The following is a 16,990-nucleotide window of genomic DNA, read 5'->3' as shown; positions in this document are numbered from 1 at the left end:
AAGATGAAGATAACAGCGGGAGCAAGGAGAAGCTGAGCCTGCCCAGGTAAGAGGTACAGAGACCACATATTTTTCATTCTTGAGGTCAGGGAGACCTTCCCAACTACACCTGTGCAGAAAGGCTCCTCGGGTCAAAAAGGGAGGGAGTGCCACCCCATAGTAGGTGATGTCAACCTACCCATAGGCCTCTTCGCTAGAATCCATCTTGGCTAAGAGATGCGCACGCATACAGGGGAGGACCCTGAGACAAACCAAAGATGGACTCAGAGCCAGGCAAAGCAAGATGATTGGCCAGAGGAAACCCAGAAGAAATGCCCCATGTAAGTGATTCAAACTACTACGAGGGCGCAAGTCTCTCTCTGAGTCCTTCAAGTGTGTGTGTGTGTCTATTCACACATATTCTTTTTCCTCCTAATAAACACTTTACTTGTTTCACTACTTTACGCCTCTTTGTGGAAGTTCATTTCTACAAAGCCGACGGGCCAGGGGCCTTGTCACTGGCCACTGGCCTTGGTGGTCTAGTGGCGAGGATTCAGCGTCCTCACTGCCTTGGCCTGACTTCAGTCTCTGGCCGGGGACCTGAGATCCTGCTTCAAGCTGCTGCAGGCCGAGGCCATCTGCAATCACAACCACCATCACCATCTATTTCCCAAACTTTTTCATCACTCCAAACGAAAAACGAATTCCTCCCTGACATTCCAAACTAGTAGGCAGACACTCAAGTACCAGCTCCACGATGAGTCATTTGAAAATGCTGCACAAGGTTTTAAAGATAGTTCCTTATTTTTGTGGCATCTATTATCACTTTGGTGGGTTGAGATGTGTAAGACTAACACTCTGGAAGCTGTTACTTCCTTTAGGGTAGCCAACCTGCCCAATGATGAGCAACCAGGCTGGAATTGTGTCCTTCTCGTTGTGCTCACCACAGTCTACTGAAAACAGTCACTCTGTCTCCCTAGTCCACGTCTTGTTATATTGTTCCTCCAGCATCAAAATAGTGCCTGGCATGTGATAAGTGTCTGTGACTGAAATAGACGAATGCCTCCCAGAGGCTGTGCTCAGCTATGGCAGTAGACATAGACCCCTGCCCTTGCTTTATACCATATTGCTCTAAAATGAAAACACTTTATAAAAACAGGTAAAGATACATATTAAAGACACAATATTTAGAAAGAACATAATTTAGACATTGGTCTCTCATCTTACACATTACATTTGAGTAGGATACATAATTTAGGAAAAAATTATCTTACTCATTAATCTTTAACTGTTTATAATTACAGTCAGCCCTCTGTATCTGTGTGTGCCTCATTTGGGATTCAACCAATCAGAGATGGAAAATGTTTGAAAACGACATTCCAGAAAGCTCTGAAAGCAAAACTTCAATTTGCTTCTTGCCTAAGTATTTACATAGCATTTACATCGTATTTACAGCTATTTACATAGCAACATTTACATTGTTTTAGGTATTATAAGGGATGATGCCTGTAGGCTAGGTGCAAATACTGCAACATTTTATACAGGGGACTTGAGCATCTGAGGATTCTGGTATTGGAGTTGAGTCTTGTAACGAATCTCCAGTGGACACTGAGGGGCGACTGTGTTTTGTTTCCTTCAGACTGGAGTAAATCCCATTGTTCCCGGTGTTGCTCGCTGGGAGCCAGAAGCTCCCGTCAGTGGTCTTGACTCTGCTGTGTCTTGTCAGCTTTGCATCAGAGATGTTTACAAGGCCCCTCCCCTCTGCCCCTCTCTCTCTCCATCTAGTCTTTACTGTCCTTTCAGAGGGCTTTTCATTTATCAGAGACAGAGCTTTAGTTTCTTGCCCAGCTGTTCCTCAATGTAAAGACTCTGAGTCTCTCCTCTATGACTCAGCAGTTCAGGAAGGGTGACCTGAAGAGGGCAGGAAAGAAGCTTTAAGGAGGATCCATGGCTGCCCTCAGCCCTCTACTACTTGACTTGGGTTTGAAATCCTGTTGTATTTATCCCTGGCCCATCTTTGCTTTTACCTGGAGTTCAAATGCTGACCTGAAGACATATAAGAATACGTGTGCTTCTTACCATGTGTGTAACTTGGAAAGAAATATGTATACTTACATAAACTATATCTGAAGGAATCACTAGAAACCCATGAAACTAATAACCATGGTAGCCTGTGGAAAGGAAAGGTAGATGTCTGGGTCGAGAGCTCCTGGGATATCTTCACTGTGTATACTCCCATATTTAAAAATTTTTGAACCGTGTGCACGTATCACCTGTGCACGCCCTAAGTAGAAATGGAATAAAAATATTAAAAATGGTTGACAAAAATGAACAGAAAACTTAATTGACAAAGATAAACAAAAAACTTTCCCTAAAGTGTCTCTAGAAATACACACAAGAAGCTGGTAGCTTGTAGCCAGAATTGCAGTATATTGTTATAATTGCGAGATTATATTTCTGGAGAAGACCTATGGCTCTGTTAATAATAATAATGTTATATTTAAACAGGTCTTCAAAACGTGAAAATTTTACCTCGTTTTTTCAATTCCTTTAAGATACCACCGACAAAGGTATTGACTGTCTTCTAGTTTTGACTATAAAGGAAGAGTCCAAAGCTGAAAATAAGGTAAGTGAAGATTGCTCTTTGCTGTAAAGTGATTACTGCTGTTTCTCACCCTCTGTGACCCTGTCTTTTGGCCTCACAGGCTACAGGAACATACTCCTCCCAACACCCCTCCACCCTCTGCCTCTAAACACTGTATAGTCATTGTGCCCTGCTTGTTCCTATCAATCTACAGCTGAACCAGATTACCTAGAATTGTATTTCCAGTTTCCTTAAATGGTATGTGACCTGCATTACCTGATGTGATGTGCTGTGGAGCATTCCCTTTGGTATTGACCACATCCGGCTTCCTTCCTGTATGGTCAGACCACTCAAGATGGCTGTTCTCTTGCTTTCTGTACATCCCCTGCTCGACCAGTGCCTGCTTCACCTACTCCCTACTCTCATGACTCACCTTCCTACACAGTTGCCCCAGGTCCCAGCTAATGATTATTCTAGCTTTGGATCAGAACGGCTCCACCATGATAGCTTATCAAAGGGGAGGTGAGGGGTGTATTCCTCTTCTGGTTTCCCTGGTAACTGATGAACCAACCTGACATCAATTCCCCCTATAAATGGTAACCTCCCCTCTCCCTGGGGAGCTAAGACTGCAGCCAGGTCCTGCCTGCCCTCTGCCACACACAGTGGGGTGTCGCTCCAGGACCTTGCTTCAGACGTGTAAGCTCCCCAATCCATTAAACTGTTGATGTCTCTGTTGTTGACTCTGGGCTCTTTCTTCAGTCTTGAAGCTGGGCAGGTACAGGGCTTGTAGGCCTGTGGGGTGCAGCCCAACACTTGCCTTAGAGGTAAATTGATTCTGTGATGGGAGACAGCCCAACACCAACATATAGTGTTGTTTCGGGTGATGTTGGTCATGAATGTGTACCATGTTATTATATCCAAGTTTCATAGTAAAAAGTAAGGATAAGTGCTATCACTATTTTAGAGCCTGAAGGTTTTTTCAGGGACAGTGGAAACTTTTCTCTCCAGAGGATACTTTAGACAGATCTTTGCCATATAAAAGGTGAGCTTCTTTGCTGGAAATGGGCATCAAGAGCCTCCAAGTAGTTCTAGGGCGTCCATTGAACGTAGTTCAAAAATCTGTGTTCTGAGACGTAAACCTGAAACTGGGTTACTATCTTGAAAAATATTGTCTCTTTTTAATTCCTTTTTCTTCATCTTTTTCAACCAGGAAGAAGTAAAGTGTGAAGAGGGTGTTTAGCTCTGTTCTACTAAATTCTTTGTGGCTTTTGTCTTTCCACATTCATTATTGTTTCATCTATTTTCGCAGCAGCTATAGTTTATTGGTTAAGCATGTGGACTGTGCCTCTTACCTGGTGTCACCTAACCTTTATGTGCTCAGTTTTTTCATCAGTAAAATGGAGTTAAGCCACCTTCTTTGCAGGGTTCTTGTGAGGGTTAAAGGACGTGATACGCTGAGAGCTTAGCCTAGTGCCTGGTACCCTGAGTGCCCAGTAAATGTTGGCTGTTACTAGCAAACATTTACTGAGTTTCCAAACTGTGCCAGGTATGCAAACCAGCTTCTGTCATCGACATTTTCTTCTTTCCTATGCTCTTTCAGAAGACAGTTCCTAGAAAGTACTGATTCCTGAAAACTCGCATCTCATCAACTGATGATGATTTTCCTAATCTAGTGGTTCTTAATAGAATAGGAGCTCATTTCAGTACCACCACCTTAAAGCCTTTTCAAAAAACACCCTGTGTCTAATCCAGCTTCTTCCTGCTTCCTCCTCCCTTTCCTTGGGGGTTCCAGAAAGTCTTTGGGGGCTTCCCTGGTGGTGCAGTGGTTGAGAGTCCGCCTGCCGATGCAGGGGACACGGGTTCGTGCCCCGGTCCGGGAAGATCCCACATGCCGCGGAGTGGCTGGGCCCGTGAGCCATGGCCACTGAGCCTGTGCATCCAGAGCCTGTGCTCGGCAATGGGAGAGGCCACAACAGTGAGAGGCCCGTGTACCGCAAAAAAAAAAAAAAAAAAAAAAAGAAAGTCTTTGTTTGGTTGTAGAGGTGGAATGTGTGTATTGGTAGCTGTCACCCCACCTTGCTCCTTGAACTGCTCTTCAGAGTCACTATGGTGGCCTGAGGAAAAGTTTCTCAAAGGCTTGAGACCAAATCTTTTTTTCATAGTGATTTGATTTCTTCTGGAACATAATTATATCAGTTGAATGGAATAAAATGGGAGCCGTTTTTACCCACTGCTTCACTCAGAAGTTTTTCAGAGAAGGCTTAGATGGAGGCTGTATGGTTCCTGGTGGGTCAGGAGCAGAGGAATCAGCCTGCCTGAGTTTGAATCTCAGCTTTACCACTTAACAGCCATACGACCTGGGGCAAGCTACAGACCCTCTCTCAGCCTCAGTGAGGATAACCACCTTTATATAGTGTGGTGGTGAGAGCTAAATGAGATGACCTAGGTAATGAAGTTTCTATTGTGTATCACACATAGTAAGTGGTTTTAAATGCTAATATTAATTTATCAGTATTATTGCCATTGGTTAAGTCCAATATAACTGGTCCCCAAACTTGAGACAGTCATACTAGCTTTGTCAACTCGGAGTTGTCTGCTCTTGCTAATAATTTTCAGAATTTAAACTTGTGCATGTTATCAAAGATTTATGAGTAAAGAAATAGCATTTGATTTCTATTATTTTAGTCTTAGAAAAAAAATATCACAGATATAGAGAAATTAAGGAATACATTATAAGAAAATAAAATTTGAATGTTTTACTAATATAGTAAATGACAATCTTTGAAGAATCATACTTTCCAGGACTGTAATACAGACTTCTTTCAAAGGGTGTGGAGAAACTGAAGCATTAGCATGCGTCATTCTTCTTCATTAGGCTGTAATTAACCACACAGTCCCTAATTATTAGAAATGTGTTTTTATGTGGTAGAGGGCTCAGATCTACTTGTCTCTGCTCAGAGTATTTCCACTTTGTGGTAAAACATAAGGTCAAGTTATCCATAATTTGCAGAAAGGACACTGTTGGTTTTATACATTGGTATGCTTAGTGTCTTCACTTAGTGTGAAAGATATCAAGATAGTACTATGCAGAGTCAGTTCTGGAGGCAAAAGGGAACTTTTGATTCTGAATCAACAATCATGAATTGATAGCCTTTAATGTGTCAGGTATTAAGTTTAGTGCTGAAACAAAACGAAAGGTAAGTCGAACACAAAAGCCCAGGTGGGCAAGGCTGAGGGAAAATGAAGGGAGCACCATGGTCTTGAGAACACAAGGAGTGAAAGGGACCGTACCATTGCTGGGTGCGCGCACTCCATGCTCACGGGGAGCAAGTACTCGTTCCCACTGATGTTGTCAAATGGGAATGCAGGCTGAAAAGCAGCAGGTCTTTGGATTTTTCAACAGATGCTAGAAATACACTTTTTTTTTTTTTTTGGCTGCGCCTCGTGGCCTGTGGGATTCCACTTCCCCGACCGGGGATCAAACCCCCGCCCTTACGCTCTTGGCAGTGAAAGCGCAGAGTCCTAACCACTGGACCACCAGGGAATTCCCTAGAAATGCACATTTTAATGTGAATATCTCCTATTTTTAAAAACTTGGAATTAATTTAGATTTTAAAAAAATGTTACCTGGGAAAAAAAATTACCACATATCAGAGATCAGGATTTAGACTCTGGGAAGTGAATATGTGACCTTTGAATCCTCCTTTATCCCACATGTTGATTCTGAGGGTTTCTGAATTTCAGACCCGGGCGATCTCCTTGTCTCTGCTTGCATTTCCTCCTTCTCCTGTGATCTCATCTAGTCCCATGGCTATAAATGTTGATGTGCTGGTGATTCCAAAACTTTCTAGCAGTGTACTTTTTCCTGAGCTCCGAACTAGTAAATCCAGTGACCTGCTGCTCATATATTGGATGCCAAACAAATAACTTGAGTCCTCCTGTCCTGCCCAGACTTGTTCTTCTCCCAATCTTCCTCAGTTCATTTTATGCCTCCGTCATCTGTCCATTTGTTCAAGCCAAAATCTAGCAGGTGTGTTTGATATGCCCCTTTCCCTTAATCCCTACGTCTAGTCTGTCAGCAAGTGCTGCCATCTCTACCTCATTTTTTTTTTTTTTCCCCAAATTGGTTCATCTCCATCCATCTCCACTGCTACCATCGTGGGCCACACCACCATGATTTCTCACCTAAACTACCTCAAGACCCTCCAAAAGTCTCCTCACTTTTACTCTTGACCCACCATAATCCAGTAGTCACCTGGTCTTTTGTACATGTAAATCATATTACATCATCCCTTTGCTCAAAACCTTTTAGCCATTTTCAAGCACTTTTAGAATAAAATCTGAATTCTATACTCTGAACCAAATAAAAAGTACAATGGTCTCACTCATGCCTCCTCTTCCAGTCTCATCTTAAACCACACCCTCTCCACTGCCAGGCTGTAGTCCCTTTAGCTTCTCTCTGGTTTGAAAATACCATGTTTATTCCCATCTCAGAGAATTTGCACTTCCCATTCTTTCTACCTGGAATGCTCTGTCCCTGGCTTTTGATGTGACAGGCTTCTGCTCACTATTCAGAGCTCAGCCTACAGAGCCCTTCCTAATTCCCCTCTATGGGGTTCATCCTACAGCCCCCTAGGGGCTCTCTCACAAGATTTTCCCCCTTAAAAACACTTTTATGTTTATTGTTTATATGTTCATTTGTTTTTATTTATTTAATTACATATGCAAGCCAAATAAATACTTATAAGAAAAGAGGCCAAAGCTTGGTTTTGGAGCACACTTTGATTTAATATATTATGGGCAGCCTATAAATAACTGTTATATCATACATCTTTTAAAATAAGATATTCCATTTACATGGAAACATCTCTATGAAGTATTAACGTCCAATCAGCTTTTCAGTATTTTAAGCTAATTAAGACCCTTCGTTAATGATTGTGTGATAAAAAACAAGGCAAAGTGAGAACATAAAATAATCATATGTAAATTCTGGAGATTTAAAACCTTTCAGTATAATTTATGACAGTTTTCAAGAGAAAATAAGAATTGTTCATAACCCACATTATTCTAGGGAAGAAAACTTTAGAATTTTCCTCTCTATTCTTGAAAAAAGCAAAAAACAGAAAAGGAAAAAACCCTTGTGTGAGTGTTCATTATTTTTTACTAGCAATATTATTGGTCACAGATAATCATAAATCCATTGTGAAAAAATGTAGCCATATAACTAAGAAAATAAAAACTGTATGTAATACATACTGTAGTTTATAAGGAAACCTGTCTTTAACTTACATGCCTTTCACCTGTTTCATCTGTGCCTTTCCCTACCATTCAGTAACTCTGAGCCAATCGGACAAACGTCATTTCCAATGCTTTCCAGGAACAAGGCAAAGCAAGGAAGCAAACAAACACCACTTCAAATAGAATCCTCTAGAAGCGGAAATCTCCTCACTTCAAGGATATGTTTTCAGTGGTGTTTCTATTTTAAATTTACGATCTCTCTTTAGAAACAAGAGACGACTCGCCCTTCTTTCCACCCCCTTCACCTAATCTGAGCCCTTGACTGTAGTAAATGTTCCCTGTTCTAACTTGCTTTGTTAATTTTGTACTTGATGGACTATGGTCTTTCTGTGTTTTTATCCTTAATGTCCTTGTCTTGTTTGACTGGACAGTGTGTGGGAAAGGTAGGTAGAATTCTTGTTTAACTTAATATTCTTTAGTACATTTCACAGCATAATCCTTGAGTATGTAAAAACATACTACTCAGAGTTTATACATGTGGTAATTAGTTACCGAGGAAGTACTCAAGTCAAGCAACCAACGTGTTTAATTAAAACAAGATTAAAATGGCTCCAATTTGCACTGACTACTTGATAATCATTTTTGAGAACATATGTAGTGCTGCTACTACATTGTGGCAATACAAAATACACAAAATGTTTTTGAAGTGATTTGTATAGAACTTTTAGATTTCTTATGCTTTCAGTGCCTTCATTTTGAAATAAAAATATTTCTGTAACAAAGATCCCCTCCCACCCCCTGGATATTTTCACTTTGATACCTCTTAATTAAATATTTTAACTTAGCACTTTGGTAGATTTTTGTACTCCAAAATACATTCCTAAAAGAGTAGTTTCCATTTTCCATTTAAAATAAAGAGCCAAAGCAATAAAGAAATCTAACTATTCTTTCTTGGTAGCTGGGAAAGTCAGAGAAATATAACATGTTGAAATTACTTTAACATTAATCCATTCAGCTATAGGTCAGTGCTTTAGCTGAGTCAACACTGGTTCCAGCAAAGCTGCAACCAAAGAAAAAGGCTTCTCTATTTAATGGATTTTTCTGGGGGGGGAAAAAAAAAGCTTTGGGAAAGTTTCCAGTCATTGGCTTCCTGCATAATTTGCCAATTTCAGCACTCAGGATGGAACAGAGAACGCAATGGCTGTTAGTGTGAATTTGTTGCTACCTGAAAATATTATTAAATATAGGTTTTTATACCTGGAAATATTCTAAAATTCATTGTTTTAATAGATGCATTATAGAGTAACACAGAATTCAGCATTTTAGGCTACTCTACAACAAGTTTAGAAATATTTTTAAGGTGTATCTTATGGGTTTAAAAAGTGAGTATGAATACAAAATTCTAAATAGTAGGATATTTTTGTTTGGTAACTAATTATTCTTTTCTTCCTATTTCAACCTCTATATAACACTCATTTTATTGTTTTTTGTCATCTTTGTCGCCCTGATAATATTGTCATTAAGCTCACTGAGGAGATGGTTTGTTCTTCCGTAGAGAATAACTCAGTATTTTGCACAAAGAAGGCCAATGTTTAGCAAATGCCCGAATGAGTAGATTATTTCAAAAGGACACACAAATGCACAGAAGACTGGGCAATGGGCTAGCAAATGCAAAGTTGCATTTCATTCCTTGCTTTTTCTATTTATAACCGTTGTGTATGTGTGTATAAATGTATAAACTATATGTGTGTGTGTGTGTACCTAGTGTACCAACTATATAGTTGAGGAAAATTATTGCCATGCTTGACTTATACCTATAATTTAAAGAAACTGCTTTATTGAATGGCAGTTATCACAGTTAGTAGTTCTGTATTCATAGTAATGTCTGCCTTTCACTAGACCATAAGCTTGATGAAGACAAAGACTGTGAGTTTTGGTCATCATTCTATTCCCAATGCCTATTAAGGTGTTTACTGTAGATGACACATTTGTGCCCCCCCTCCCAAATTCATATGTTGAAACCTGATTCCCAATGTGATGATATTTGGAGGTGTGGCCTTTGGAGGTGATTAGGTTATGAGGGTGGAGCCCTCATGAATGGAATTAGTGCCCTTATATAAGGGACCCAGGAGCGGTCCCTTGTCCCCTTCTGCCATGTGAGGACACAGAGAAAAGACAGCCATCTCTGAACTAGGAAGCCAGCTCTCACCAGACACCAAATGTGCCAGCACCATGATCTGGGACTTCCCAGCCTCCAGAACTGTGAGAAATCAACTTCTATTGTTGATGAGCCACCCAGTCTATGGTATTCTGTTACAGCAGGCCGAATAAGTGTATATATGTATGCGTGCAGTATTTTTACATATGTATGTATATGCCTATATACATTTTCCTTCATCTCTTTTGGTTTTATTTATTGTATTTATATGGTGATATTCTTATTCCGATCAAATGATAAGGCTGTGTTTAAAGCAGTAGGTTCTTATTAGCATATTTGGTTTCACATCCTATAGTAAGTTAAGAGATTTTAGAATTAGGATGTTGCTAATTTTTATAATTTCATGATGAAATTCTCTAATATTTTATAGCTCATAATTTCTAGATAGTAGTATTAACAGTGTATGCATTTAGCCAAATGCAATTTGGAAAATATAGTTGATATTCATGGATTTTGCATTTGTAGCTGTAGATAGTGTACTCTGCCTCGAAAAGAAAAAAATAAATTACAATTTAACTTTTAGTAAACAGACTCATGGAGTCTGAGTCCAGACAAGTTTTAAGTGGAAGAGAGAATGCTTATCTAGCTCTCCCATTAAACTTTTGTTCTGTAGATGGTTTATGATCATCCATTATTAAAATCACTTCACTCCTTTTGATCCTCTCTGCACCACCAGATCCCAACTCTGCAGATATTACATAAGGAACACGATAGCATTGCAGTGACCAAATGTAAATCAAATACTCTTCAAAGCTTCGTGCACACATTAGGAGGATTGCTGCATCCTGCCTCTGGTGGATTCTCCTGGATTGTAAGACGCTATGTGCAGTGTGGGAGCAATAAAAAATGACCAAACAAAAATTGCTATCGAAACTCAGAATCCTCTTCCTTATCTGCTGCCTCTCATCATACAAACTGTAAAGTTTCCTGAGATTTGGAAAGACTGACTAGGACTTGATTAGGAAAAGTTCCTAGATTTTGGCCCTGAATTTATTTAACAAATGTATTGATTACCTATACTATGTGCCCAGTATTAGTTTAGGTGACTGGGATACATCAGACAAAGATCCCTGCCCTTGTGGAGCTGATATATGTTCTTGTGGCAGAGATGGACACAAACAATTGCATAAAAATAAGTAAAGTAGATATCCAGGACTACAGAGAAAAGGAAAAGAAGATCAGAGGTAGATAGGGATGCCAGAGGAGGGGAAGAGCACAGTAGTCAGGGTGCATTCATTAAGAAGGTGAGGGCTTCCCTGGTGGCGCAGTGGTTGAGAGTCCGCCTGCCAATGCAGGGGTTGCGGGTTCGTGCCCCAGTCCAGGAAGATCCCACATGCCGCGGAGCGGCTGGGCCCATGAGCCATGGCCGCTGAGCCTGCGCGTCCGGAGCCTGTGCTCCACAACAGAAGAGGCCACAACAGTGAGAGGCCCGCATACCGCACAAAAAAAAAAAAAAAAAAAAGGTGAAAAATGATCCCAGATTTGAAGAAGGGGGTTAGCCAAGAGAAACTTCTCATCAGCCATGCAGCCTGGGCCAAGCAACATTTAAGTGCTGGGTCTTGATTTCCTCATTTATACAATGGCGTATTGATCTCAATGATCTATATTAAAGTCCTTTTAAGTTCTTAAATTCTGTAAACTATGATTTACTTTATGCCAACATTACACAATGAAAGCAGTGATCTATTAACGTATATTAGGCCCACACAATGTGTCATGTGTTGCTAAATGCCATGGATGCCACAGGACTTGAGAAGTGCTCATTACAAGAGTGGTAATTTAGAAGTGTCTCATTGCACTCATTCATGTATTCAGCACATATATTAAGCTCCTAGTATGTGCCAGGCACTACTGTATAGCTGGAGTGTTACAAAGCTGACAGTCTGATGCTAAGCTAGGATGGAAGAGTGGTTTGGGGCACAAGAAGGGGGAACCAACCACATTGAGTGGAGAGTGTCTGCTTCTGCGAGGGATTCTAGATCTCCATTATTTTTGCCACCCACAGAGATGAACTTCTGACAACTCTTTCTTTAAAAAAATCTAATTGCTTTATCTTTTGAGAAAAGTGACCGTAAGTTTTACTTCTTATAAAGAAGGGAACTGTTTTCATCTCTTAAGATTTCCTCTTATTATTCTTTTAAAAAATTTAATGTAGCTTATTTGTGTTTACCTACTAAGTATATTAAGGGGAATATTACTTAAGTTTGGAAAGCTTCATTTTCTACACGGAAAGTAAAAGTGATCAGATAATGTTTAATACCATTGGAGAAATTTAAAACTGGAATTAAGGAGGGCAAAGAAGGCAATTTATAAAATGTTTACTTCATTAGAACTAAGGTAATGATATGGTTCTGCTAGCAAATGAATTTGAAAAGCACGACCTTTTCCCACCAGTATTTGTGCTCCCTTTTCTATTTAAAAATCAGTTTTCTGTGACAGTGAAGAAATAATCAACATGGCGATAACAACTATCATCTACTGGTGCTTATTGTGTTCTGGGTACTAAGCACTTTTCCATATATTATCTAATTTAATTCTCACAAAGCTTTATAGAATAACAGTGATTATACCCAATTCTATACATGAGATAACTGAGACTTGAAGAGATTAAGTAAACTGCCCAAGGTCTAAAGCCAGTAACTGGGATTAGGGGAAAAACTCCTGAACTTGTCATCAGAAGACCTGCACTTGGAATGCCAGAGGCAGGAAACACTGGATCGCTGACATGGATAAGATCAGGTGGTTACGTATTCAGTATAACTATAATTGTTTTGCAGCTATTTTGGTTAATAGGCAAATGGTCATAAAATTTCTCTGCTGTCCATATAAATGTCTTCGTAAAAGTTGTATTTTACAAAGTATATTCATCATCTGTGAACTTCTACTGGTAATTGAAAGTCTACAAAGAGTTTTTTTAGAACAGATCCAAATATTTTAAAAATTGTGCTTTTGTGTGATTTAGTACTCCATATAAAAATCTTCCTAATGAACTCAAGTTTCAAAGGCTTGAGAAGTTGTTTGACTAGGCACATCATGAAATGAGGAGTATAATCTGTTAGTTGAGATTGTTATAGAGACAATGTCAACAGCAGTTATCTCTTCCTGTAGAAGTATTTGAGGAAATTACTATCCCCCACACTGCGAACAGTATATGATACAGAAGCTGATATCTTGATTGCAAATTTTTAGCAGACTCCATGGACAAGTGTAGTTTACTTTCTTAATCAAGTTGATTCAATAAAAAAATTAAAGGAAGTGAATTAGTACAAGTGCAATTTTATCTAAAGCTTTTCAGTAGAAACACTTTGCCCAGGAATCTATACTTGCCATTTTTTCCCCTGGTATTCTGACTTTTTTTTTTTAAGCCAGATTAAAAAAATTTTTTGCCTATATCTCTATAGAATCTCCCACAACTAGATAAGGAGGAAGCCTTCAGAAAAAATAATTAGGTAACTCTTATGCATAAGAGTTAAGAACGTGCTAACAAAGTGTTCAGCATCTTTATCAAGGCGGCCAAGGAGAATTTGAGGATTATGTGCATTATTCCCCTGGTATTATTTAAGCCTGGGAAACTTGAGGTACAAAAATAAAAAATTAATTACAAATGAGAGGTAGAAAAGGTGTTTTTGTAGTAACACGAATTTTGAATAATTTTCTGTCACTGAGAGAAGCTCATACTGCTTATCAGTACAATTTGGGAATTTGAGATTCAGATTACTAATTTAATCATTTGATTGCAAAATTCTTATAAAATTTTATGAAGCCTTCAGCTCCCTTAAATTCCTTCTGGGCCATGTTTTTGTTTTGTTTTTGGAGGGCTGTGTTTGATAAATAAAAGTTTTAAATATGAGAAAATAATCCAGTATGTAAGTAATGAAGGTTATCTGCTTTAATGATTATCTGCTGTGCTATGGGTTTATTTTTGTGTTATAAAAGGCAACTGAAATTATGGCAGGCCATTTGGAAGTGTTTCTCTGAAGGGCTGAGAACATGAAAGTTCAATCTGAATGCTATAATAAAGTAAAAAGAAAACTTTTTGTTGGATAAAAACTAATGAGAACAGGTATTTGGAGCAATTTTTTAAAAAATTTCAACTATGGACATAGCATCATAATATTGACCCAAATCACATTTCAGTGTTAATTTCCATAAGCAAAATGTAGGCCTTGTAGTTGTTGTTTTTTTTTTTTTTTTGTAGTATTATTACTTGAAACCTCAGAGCAACTTTCTAAGAACATGAATTTACAATTAAAATGAAGTGGACTAGCAAGTCATTTTTTAAAAAATTGGATAGTGTAGGCAAATAATCTGGATAATTCTGATACCTTGTGTCAGCAATTCCTTTGCACTAAATTTCAACAGAGTATATGGGAATGGAAAGACTGGAGCAACAGAAGTTTTCCTTGCTGAGAAAACTTGAGTCTGACTTACAGGCTTCCTTCAGGAGTAACTTTTAAAATGTTAATATAGTTTTAAAATAATATTTTTATACTCTGCATGAAATTAGACTAAATGATTTATACATCAATAACAGGTATCTAGTCTAGTAATGGCTTGAAACCATTGCTAAAGTTTAATCCTCCATTGGATTTAAAACTTCTGTGACTTGATGTTAAAAGGATGTGCTCCCTCCTCAGAAATCTCTATGTGTAAATATCTTAAGTCTCTGGGAAACAGCTTTGATTCTACTATATATAGTAAAGGAAACAGCTGAGTCAGCAGCTTGCATAGTAAAACTTATGATTATGTAATTCCTTTTTATGGTCCAACAGTGAAAATCGTAAAGCTGTTAGAAACAAAGAGAACTGAAAGAGAAATGCCTGAAATAGCTAGACATTGTCAAATTCAGAATTCTATCTGGGTAGTTGTAATACATGCAGGAAAATACTTCCAGCCAGACGTACACTATCATTTGACCTTCACAAGTCATACTTTTCAACAGTGGATGCGATTTTCTGAGACTAAACTTTTGACCTTGAAGCTACAACTTGATGTTTTATGTCTCTTAGCAAACTTATAATGCCTCTGGTCCCCAAACTGAGTTCATCTAAAATTCATACCATCATATGTTTAAATTGTTAAATCCTGTAATTCTTATTTTAATTATTCAGCATACAAGGGCAAAGAGAGAAGCTCCAGCTCCTTTAGAATTATATTTTTCTTATTGCATTGAAATGCAACATTGAAAGCTAAGTCTCATTGAAAGCTAAGTCTCTTAGCTTTCTTAATGCAGGATGTCCCTCATCTGAAGCTGGGGCTGAGGAAATAGCTGCATTGTACTGCAGCCTCAAATCCTGCTACAGCTCCCAGGCTTAGGATTCAGCTGAGCTGAAAAGAAATATGCAGGGCAATACATTGGTCTATGGGAACTAAAGCTTTACCAAAGGAGATTTTAATAGGGTAAGTTACTTCTTCCTGAACCTTAGCTTGTCTGACTTTCATTTTCATGTTTTTCTTAATGATGATTCTAACAAAATGACCTTACATCTTAAGTTTTACTTCCTATTTCTCCCCCCGCCCACCCCGCTTTTGCCTTGCCTCTAAATAAACTTTCTACCCTCCATTCTACTTAGAAGATAGCAACTGAAAAGCCTTGAACAATTGCATCAACTCCCTGCAGCTGGACATTCTTAAGCCAATGCACTTTAATTGTCCCCCGATTCTTAACTCTACTGTAATGCAATAGCATTCAAAAGCCAGGGAGCATGTTCACCAATTCGCTGAAAGGAAAAGTCAATGCAGCAGAACTAAAATTAAGAAACACTAACCAAGCATCTCAACTCTAAGTAACTTGAAATGATTTGACTTTCATAAGAGAAGCTGTGTTTTCTTACCTTGGATGTGAATAACTCTGTCATGATCTACAGTATAGTTGTCTGAATGATGATCGGCCCAGCAGATTGAAATCAGCACCAGAAGAAGTAGACTATTCATCTTTGTAGCCCAAAGAATCTTCTTCACTGTGAAAGCATCACATACAAAGAGGCTTGTGAGATTTGCAACCTTTTGGAGTGTTGCACTGCACAACTTATTACTGCCTTATCATCATAGAATGGGTCTGTAAAAATATTTAACCCGATGTGCTCAGAAAGTTACTGTAGCTGTCTTTGGGAGCTGAAGACTGCAGCTTTGAACAATTCCAATTTCTCTTATGTAGCCAGAGTCCAAACAGTGTTTAACTCTATCTTTGCAGAATTGTAAATCTAGAAATTTATTTAGAACAGTATAGTTTCGATGTAGAGAGTTATAGCAAGTTACAAAAAGACGTGGCAAGGATATAAACAGACTTTTCAAAAACATTTAAACCTCTGAATTTGAAGTATAAGTTAATAACACAGTTTGATACAGCTACATATGAATATTTGTCATCAGGTTTAATTCGGAACTGAATCCATTCATTTTACATATGGCTTCCTAAGCAGGTTAGATTTGCTTGTTCTAAATAGAAGAGAGGACACACAAAAAAATGCCTGATTAAACAGAAGCAGCACATTTGTTACAGACTCACCATCTTAAACACTGCTTGGGTCTATGGTGAATAGTTGAAAATTATAGACAAACTAGGTTAGAGTTGTGCATGCTACCAGTGCAGTCATCCTGATTGATTTTTCATTCATTTCTACCTAAAATGCTGACGCATCAACTTGGAGTGCCAGGTAGGGTCTCTGCAGTCAGCAGAGCCACGGCTGCAGGGACCGTTCCTGCCAGCCTCCCAGGGCAATTAAGCAAATAAAGAGCTGAAATAGACAGCCAGGCGCAGCTCTAGTCCTGAGTGAAAGAGGCTGAGCCATCGCCTGGCTGTCCTTTATTGCAAGACCGATTTGACAAAAAGGGACACAATCCCCCCAAAACTACGTCATTCTAAGGACCAAAAAGTGATTCCAAATAATACAAACCAGACGACCTTTGCAGTATTTGCCAGGCAAGATTTTCAGTGTAGCTCCTCTTTTAATGTGGAAGCTGAGGCAGAT

The 16,990-nt window shown here is 38.9% G+C and overlaps 1 protein-coding gene across 1 annotated transcript in view; it reads right to left on the bottom strand.

Moving 5' to 3' along the window:
- HAPLN1 (hyaluronan and proteoglycan link protein 1) overlaps positions 1 to 16,124 on the bottom strand; it is a 31,011-nt gene extending 14,887 nt beyond the window's left edge. Inside the window, exon 1 of the mRNA XM_004281632.4 lies at positions 15,854 to 16,124. Within this exon, the coding sequence (XP_004281680.1) occupies positions 15,854 to 15,953 (100 nt within the window). The 5' untranslated portion in view covers positions 15,954 to 16,124. The remainder of the gene's footprint in view (positions 1 to 15,853) is intronic.
- Between the last annotated feature and the right edge of the window lie 866 nt (positions 16,125 to 16,990).

This window comes from Orcinus orca, chromosome 3 (assembly GCF_937001465.1).
Source record: "Orcinus orca chromosome 3, mOrcOrc1.1, whole genome shotgun sequence".
NCBI classification, from domain to species: domain Eukaryota; kingdom Metazoa; phylum Chordata; class Mammalia; order Artiodactyla; family Delphinidae; genus Orcinus; species Orcinus orca.
This window is presented reverse-complemented; position numbering and strand designations above follow the sequence as displayed.